Source organism: Echinops telfairi, unplaced genomic scaffold (genome assembly GCF_000313985.2).
Source record: "Echinops telfairi isolate 266 unplaced genomic scaffold, ASM31398v2 ScPeMD7_29;HRSCAF=101, whole genome shotgun sequence".
NCBI classification, from domain to species: Eukaryota; Metazoa; Chordata; class Mammalia; order Afrosoricida; family Tenrecidae; genus Echinops; species Echinops telfairi.
This window is the reverse complement of record NW_022103926.1, coordinates 7,938,199-7,946,809: the sequence shown is the minus strand read 5'-3', so window position 1 is coordinate 7,946,809 and position 8,611 is coordinate 7,938,199. Positions and strand designations below refer to the sequence as shown.

General features: G+C 43.3%; 1 protein-coding gene across 2 annotated transcripts in view; it reads left to right on the top strand.

Annotated features, from left to right (window-relative positions):
- The window catches only part of LOC101657277 (zinc finger protein 280B), a 15,000-nt gene extending 6,395 nt beyond the window's left edge, over positions 1-8,605 (top strand). For both annotated transcript variants that reach the window (XM_045289618.1, XM_045289619.1), the window contains one exon: positions 4,205-8,605. In XM_045289618.1, the coding sequence (XP_045145553.1) occupies positions 4,269-6,017 (1,749 nt within the window). In that variant the 5' untranslated portion in view covers positions 4,205-4,268 and the 3' untranslated portion in view covers positions 6,018-8,605. The remainder of the gene's footprint in view (positions 1-4,204) is intronic.
- The last annotated feature ends 6 nt before the right edge of the window (positions 8,606-8,611 follow it).

Sequence of the window (8,611 nt, the reverse complement as noted above, 5' to 3'; positions counted from 1 at the left end):
GTCATACTTGTCACACGACAGGTAAAATTTTGCTGAAGATCATCCAACAATAGTTGTAGTAGTACATTGACAGGGAGCTGCCAGAGATTCAGGTTAGATTTAGAAGAGGCCGTGACGTGAACAAGGGATATCATTGCTAACTGTGCCAAGGCATTTGACTGAGTCGATCATTATAACCTATGGATAGCCCTGAGAAGAATGGGAATCCCAGAATACTTTGTTGTGCTTACGTGGAACTAGTACATGAATCAAAAGGCAGTTGTTTGAACAGAACAAGTCTCTTGGAATTAACAGGTTAACAATTGAAAACAACCATTTGAGCAGTGCTGAAAGAAGTTTGGAAGAAAGCTGCCTGGCTAACTGACTAGAAGAGAGATGTATTTGTGCCCATGTCAAAGGGGACCCCACAGAATGTGAAAATTATTATACACTATTGTTCATCTCACATGTAAAGTTTTGCTGAAGTTATATTCAAATGGTTAAAGACCCCTGATAGATCAACAGGGAGCTGCCAGAAACTCAAGTTGTTGTCAGAGCAAGATACAGAATGAGGAATATCATCGATGCACAATGGCTAAAATCAGATACCAGAAATGTGTTAACATGGTATTTTATTGATTATGTGAAGGCATTTGGTAACATAGATCAGGAAAAAAAAAACCATGGATAATATAGTAGGAATTTCGTAACATTTACTTATGTTCAAGTGGAACCTGTATATAGACCAAGAAACAGTCATTTGAACAGAACTAGGAGATGTTTCCTGGTATAAATTCAGGAAAAGGTATCATCAAGGTTGTATCCTTTCATGATACCTTTTCACTCTCTATACTGAGCAGATAATTTATAAAACTGGGCTGGATAAAGCATAGTGCAGCATAAGGATTGGAGGAAGAATCACTAACAGCCTGAGATAGATAGCACAACCTTGTGGCTTTTGGTAACCCTGAGCACCTTGCAGATATGATCTGTGACTAACCCTGAAAACCGAGAAGTGAAAAAGCTTCAGTGGAAACCAAAACAAGGAGAAAAGATAAAACAAATCCAGGCTAAATAATAAAATGAAAATCAGTCAATAATAATGCTAAGCTAAACCTCAGTCTTTAGAAATTGACTTTTCAAGGATCTGAGAGTTATTCATTTAGGCAGGTCCCAAAGATCTATGGGAAAAGGAGCATCTGAATAACTTAGCTATATCCAAAGCCTAGTTTCCTAAGATTCCAGGAGTTGCCATTGGAAACTGGCCTTGAGATCCCACTTCTGACACCAAAATTTTCATAATGGAAAAAAAAGTTAGTTTAAAATGGAAAACAATGAGCTTATTACCACAAACGAGCCTTTTGTAAAATGGGGAACACATTGTCAGACTATAGAGACACAGAGGTTGATAAAGATCAAAACCACAGTTGATGGGTGTATATTAGTGGTATACTCAATTGGATGAAGTTTATTACGTTGTAGGTATGTGTTAGTCCGGGTAGACTAGAGAAACAAATGAAAGAGCTTTATATTAAAAAGTAATTGTATATTAAGAAAACATCCCAGCCCAGTCCAGATTAGGTCCTTAAGTCCCAGTATTAGCCCATGTCTGATACCAGTCTATAAATTCCTCCTAGACTCACGCAACACATGCATTGATGCCAATTGCATGAAGATCACAGGCTAGTGGGTGGAAAGTCTTGTGGACCCAGTGTCAGTGGAAGCATCTCAGCCCTGGCAGGGGTCTCCACATGGCTCCTTCAGCTCCAGGGCTCTAGTTCAGTATAGCTCCAAGTGTCTTAGCAGGAAGATGAAGCAGAGTCTGGGTCTGGCTTCCAGTGGCCTCCTTAGCACCTCCAAATGAGGTCATCAAGCTGTGACCTGATTGACAGGCTAAACTCCACCCCTTCACTCTTAATAGTCTCAAGTTGACACCAGATTATATAACTACCACAAGGTACTAAGTATTTTTAAAATTATTTATTATAATTTGTATTTATAATTTTATATTTATATTTATAAATTTATTACAATTTGAGATAAAGTGTACAGAAGAAATTAGTTTTCTTTTCCATCCATATTTTGTAGTATTACCAGAAGCCCTGGTGGTGTGGTGTTTTTATGTTGGGCTGTGATTCCCCGTGGTCAGCAGCTCGGCAGAAGAAAGACAGGTTTTCTGTTCCGTAAACAGTAACAGTTTCGGAAACTCACAGAGGGTTGCTATGAGTCAGCCTTGGCTCAATGGCAGTGAGTTTGGTTTTGTAATACTAACAATCTTCCCAATTTCTCCTCCGTGTTTACCACTTCCATCTGTCCTATCTTTTGCATTTCTGCCATTTGAACTTTATCCTGGGTAAAATACTGTCCTTTTGTTCTGTTACAGCTGATTGTTAAGAGTATGGTAACTCCCTGGTATCATAGTTCACTTTGTAGACCTGTCCGTTGTTTGGCTGGAAATTGAAGCTGTTAGGTGAGTTGAGTTCCAATCCTGGAGGGTGACCAAGGACCATAAGTTTCTACCAGTCTCTTATAAGACCAGTAAGCAGGTCTTTTTTCTACTGAGTTTTGTTTTAGTTTTCTCCCACGCTACCTAGGATCCTCTATTATGATTCCTCATTGAGCAGTCAGAAGTAGAAGGTGGGCGTCATCTAGTTATTCTGGTCTCAGGGACATGTAGACTAGCGTATTTATGGTCTATTAGTGCTTTGGACAAATTCTTCCCGTCTATCTTTTCTTTTTTCCCCAGTACTTCTTTATTTTGACAGGGGATATACCGATACCACTTTAGATGGCTGCTCACAAGTTTTTAAGATCCTAGTCAATTCTCACCAAATTAGGATGTAGAGCATCCTCTTTGTAGACTCTTTATGCCATGTGGCCTTGAAACCATGGCCCGGAGTCCCCAGGTCTAGAACGTAATTCCTTCATGTTCTTTGCTTAATGGCTAAGAAGGTCACATAAAATTTACCCCTTGGTTGCTGTACTATGTATGTGGATATCTTTCTAGTACATAGAAATACATATGTGTAGATATCATATACCAGGTTCTAGGGTGTTGGTTAACCACTTCTATAAGGGTTGCTTTCCTTTGTCAAGATGACATGAAGTTAAGACACAGTTCTGAATGCACCTTTCCTGGAATATTTAAAATGTAAGTGCAGGGTGCTGTCAGTGGGGGTATAGGGAGATTATCTGAGCATCAGCCTACTCCCCACATCACATTTCTCCCGCCATATCAGATCATTGTGGCCAAGGGAGCAATAATGAAACTTTCAGATGCCATCAAGTCAGTTCTAAGTCTTGGGTCCTGGGCCACCCTCACCGTTGTTCTTTGAGCCCATTTGTGAGACCATGGAGGTCACCCTCCTTTTTCTTTCCCATCCACTTTAACAAGTATGCTGTCCTTCTTTGGGATGCTTCTGTAAACAGGGTGCTTATAACTTAAGCTCTAGTATAATTATCTCCTCTGACTATGAACTGTATTATTAATAATCCACTGACCACACAGGCTGGGATGTGCTTCTTTCGTGAAGACTTAGCCGGCGCCTCACTCAGACTAGCCCTCAAGACCTCGTCTCTCAGACAGAACTGTAGCTTTGTCTTTGAAGAGCCTGTGTGCGCAAACAACCACATTTCTCTGTAGAAGGTGTTCTCTCGAAGTGAAACAGGGAAACAAGGAAAGAAAGAGTTGGGAACTATTAGCAAATGTAATCACTTATGCTAGAAAAACTCCAAACAAGACTCAAGTCATCAGTCTTTTGTCAAAATTCTCTTATTATGAATGAGTAATGGTTGGACATTTTGTTTGATTTCATTGAAAACATTCTGCAGATACCAATTGTTAGAGAAAATGAAATTTTTTCCCCCTTGTTTGCCAAGGGTTTGGGGAAAAAATGAAAGGTAAGATAACACTTAAGTAACTAGTCTAGCCTTTGGGATCCATTAAAATAATATTACAATTTTAGGTATTTGATGGAGGGCTTGATTAATGGAGCAAAATTTTTAGAGGATTTGATGTTGAAATGTATTTTTTTCCTTATTTATTAGAGTTTTCAATCAATATACTAGCAAGCTATGCTTTGGGGGTCACAGAAACCTCATTTTGTAATCATAGAATTTAAACTCAGAGATTCTCTTTGGGGCTCAATGTCCTGATCTGTGAAATACGAATTAAGTAAGATACTGCATTTCACCGCCCTCACTGATGTAATGTGTTTGTACTTAGGTGGCAGTTTGTAAAAAAGGACTTGCTGTGGCCCTGCCACCATCCAAGCACAAGAAGTTTTAAAATGGAGTCGTCGTGTCAGGAGGATCAAGACAAGCTAGAGCCGCAAAACAGCACCAGAGAAGACACACCTGTGAACGACGGCGATGCCGACCTGATCTTTGTTGGGGTGGAGCATGTCAACGAAGATGCCGACCTGATCTTTGTTGGCGTCACTTCACATCCAAGACCAGTTGTTTCCACCATTTTGAACCGAGTTATCCCAGGTTCATGTTCAAGAAGGAAAAAATATAGTCAGCTCAGCCAAGACCCTGCCCACAGGAACTTGCAGCCTACAAGACAGACGACCCCTACAGCAAAAGTGGTGGCTGTCTCGCCAGCTTCTTCATCTGAATCGAGGTCAACAGACAGTCCCATTATTATTGAGCCTTTGTCTCATCCTGGTTATGACAAGAGCTCACCACAGATCGAGCCTACCAGGGCTTCAGAGGTACATTCTCCTTTGACTAGGTTCCCAGGTTCGCTGCAGCATCCAGGAGGAGCGGTACTTCCGGTTGGAGGAGTCAAAGAAAGGCCTTGTGTACCAGAAGAAGTTTCCACTTCGGAAGTCAACAGCATCAATCCCAAGCGACCTAAACTCAGTGATGGAAACCCTAGGGGCCATTCTTCAGCACTGTCCTTGGATCTCTCTATGACAGAGAACAGCCAGCAGAACACATCTTTAACAGGTGTGAATACCTCAATAAGCTATGCTCAGAATGGTGCACCTTTTTCAAGAGTTTTTCCAAAGGACAAGACCCGCTTTAAACCTGTACAACCAGATGGGGAAAGCAGGGAGCAGGCCAAAACAGACTTTTCCAGACTAGCAAGTCCGACTAAGATCTTCAGTTCCCAGGAAGGGAATCTGGTCATGTTACTTGATGACTTCTACTATGGCCAACATGAAGGAGATGGGCAGCCAGAAGAGAAGACTCACACAAACTTTAAATGCCTCAGCTGTCTGAAAGTTCTGAAGAATGTAAAGTTCATGAACCACATGAAGCACCACCTGGAACTTGAGCATCAGAGAGGTGACAGCTGGGACAGTCACACTACCTGCCAACACTGCTATCGGCCGTTTCTCACTCCCATCCAGCTACAGCGCCACATTGAGCGTGTGCACATAAGCCAGGAGCCCTCTTCTGTCTGTAAAATCTGCGAATTGTCATTCGAAACAGACCAAGATCTTTTACAACACATGAAGGACACGCACAAACCCAATGAAATGCCTTACGTGTGCCAGGTTTGCAAGTACAGGTCGTCGACCTTCAGGGATGTGGAAACCCACTTCAGGACCTGCCATGAAAACACTAAGAGTTTGCTCTGTCCGTTCTGCCTCAAAGTTTTCAAGACTGCCTCACCATACATGTGCCACTACACAGGGCACATAGAAAAACCTGTCCACCAGTGTTCCAAATGCCGACTACAGTTCTTAACGTTCAAGGAGAAAATGGAGCATAAGACTCGGTGTCATCAAATGTTTAAGAAGCCTAAGCAATTAGAGGGATGGCCGCCCGAAACCAAAGTTGTTATTCAGGTGACGCTGGAAGCCCTCCAGCCAGGATCAGTGGAAGTACCATCTGTGACTGTGAGCACATCGGACTGTGAACCGTCCCCGCTAGCTCTAAACAGTTTGCCCCCAAGTTCCATTCTCTCTACTTCCTGTAAACAATCGAGAGTATTTCCATCCAAGTCAAAGGCCCCCGCAAAACCAAAAAACACAAACCACACATTTCTCGATAGCACCAAATGTCTAGCAATGGATGAATCATGAGTGTATTTTGCTTCAAAATAGACAGTATTGTTTTGACTGAATTTTGAAGTGTTATTTTAAAATAGTCTCTAATTTTGATATATTACCATGTGGCTAACCACATTAAAGATATTTTTGCATATGTTTGTGAGAGAGAGGGGGGTGGGGAATAGTACTATTTTGGTATTGTTATGCCTACGCTTGAAAGGTTTGCATATAATCTGGTTTTTTTGGAGTATTTAATTTGTGTTCAACCTTGTCCACTTATTGACATGTTACCTCTGGTCACACTGGAATGACTTTGTCATGGGGCAAGGCCCGGCCCTTTTTGCTGCTGAGCTCCCTGAAGTGCCTCCGCTGTGTTTGCCCAAGTCTTAGGCCCTAAGAGAAGCTCATTCTGAAAGCTTTGGTGTCCCCAGGCAGACTGGAAGTTGGACGTGATGGGCCCAGGCTGAGTGTGTGGTGTGAGATGGATCGGGGACAGTGGCTCCACATTGTCTCACTGAGGAAAGAGGCTCATGTCTCCTTGAATTTTTGATCCAATCCTTTTTACGTATCTTTAACTCAAGAACATGAGAAGAGACAAAACCATGTAAAATAAATGGTCTGAAGGACCCTAGGTGGCGCTGTTAGCACTGCCTGAAACCCGAAAGTTGATGGTGCCAAAGCACCCAGGCATAAAAAAACCAACCAACCTGGCGATTTGCCTGTGTGAGGATGACAGCCAAGGAAAACACTAAGGAACAATTCTGCTCTGTATCCCATGGAGTCTTCCGAGTCACCAGCCAACAACAAAACCAAAGGAACCACAAAGTGAACAATTTGGGGGTGGGGCTGGGTCTTGGCCTACAGATACCGGATACCGTGCAGCTGCTGGCCCTCCCTGGCTCCAGACAACAGCAGTAGCAGCAGCCTTTCGCAGCAGGGGCCTGGTGCCAGTGGACCTCCTGTTGCTGGAACTGAAGAGGGTAGCCGTTTGTCCCCGCCCCACCCCTTCTGACTCGCCTTTGGTGACAATGGATTGTCCACATTCCTGTCACAGGCGGTGAGAAGCAAACACAGCTGCTATTGAGAATGGAGCCATGCCTCCTCTAACTGCTGGACTGGACTGGACCCGACCCATAGTTTGAAGTGAAGGGTCCCAGACACATGGTAGCTGCCCAGATCAATGGCTGTGCTAAGGTTAGTCTCCCACGGGGAAGCTAAAACAGAGATTGTCTTAAAAACATTAGAACAAAAATAGCCCGAGCCGAATGACTAAAATTTAGCTCATTACAGGGCTTTTCTTTATATTTTTTTGGGTGCCTGTATCTGCTCATTGAAAATGTGAAGTGGGAAATTTCAGGCCTTGCCTTCTATATGAATGTATTGCAGTTCATAGTTCCGTCCCCGACTGAACATATATTTTCCAAATGAGTAAAATTGATACTGAGTCTGGATCTTGACATTCACGGTAGTGCCCGACCTAATCTATTTCAGTGAATATGAAGTCGTAGAATTACTATTTTTCCATCCCGCCAGAAGTGTAATCTCTCCTATAGGTGAACCCCCTCACCAGGTCTTTCCTAAACCTGGGGAGGTGCTGACAGCTGACTCCTGAATCATCCCAGCCTTGGCTGCTTCTGTGGTTCCGAGGTGGAGTCTTGCTAGGTGAATCCCATGGTGGGTGGAGTCTCCCTCGGTAGTATGTTCTAATGCACTTCCTCCCGCACCCCACCCCAGGATGCATACCATCCTTTGTACTACTGGAGGTCTCTGGGACTCCGCTTCAGCCCAGACCTGGAGAAATCAGACTTTTCCTGGCCGTTCTCTTCTTTAACGACACTTTGCCTGTCCAGATTGGTTTCCTGGGCTTTTACACAGAGCTGGGAAGACGGCCATCAAGCTTCCCTCCCAGAATGTGAGAGGAGAGACCGAAGACAGCCAAGTAGTGATGTGAATGTACGTCGACTCTGGCAGTAACAGTGTAGATACTGTTTTATTTACTTGTTCCAGGCCTGAGGGATGATTTGCACTCTGAACGCTTTACTAGGCCTTTCAGCCTACTTGGACCAAGGCACTTTGCGAAAATTTCAGCCTGAATCCTTGGTTGAAATGTAGAACAAATGTTGTTGTTTTGGTTTTTTTTAGGGAATGATTAAAAACTGTACCCTGTATAATTGAAAATTGAGAACTACTGTCTCTCCACTTGTTCTGTTCTCAGGTGGAAGTGCCTAGTGTGTCTAATAGGTCTGCAGGCGTTGGCCTTTGTACGTTTTATGTGGTGGTATCTGTGGGGTTTTTTGTTTTGTTTTGTTTTCTGCAGTTGTGCAGTAGTATGCTACTATTACTATTGTTTGCTGCTTCGTTGTGAAGCATACTTCTACAGAATGCAAATTGTCATTGCCAATTGCCATCACCGCCTACTGCCTTTGAGTCACTTTTGGCTCATAGCAACCCTGTAGAAGTTCCCTGCCCTCTAGAGCTTTCCAGATTCAATCCTCCCTGGAGCAGACAATCTCAGCTTTTCTGGAGTGGCCAGTGAGCAGCCCAACACTCACCCAGCTATCTCACCAGGGGTTCCAGGGAATCTATTCCTTGCCATCTCCTTCTCCTCCCCCTCCTCCTCCTCCTTC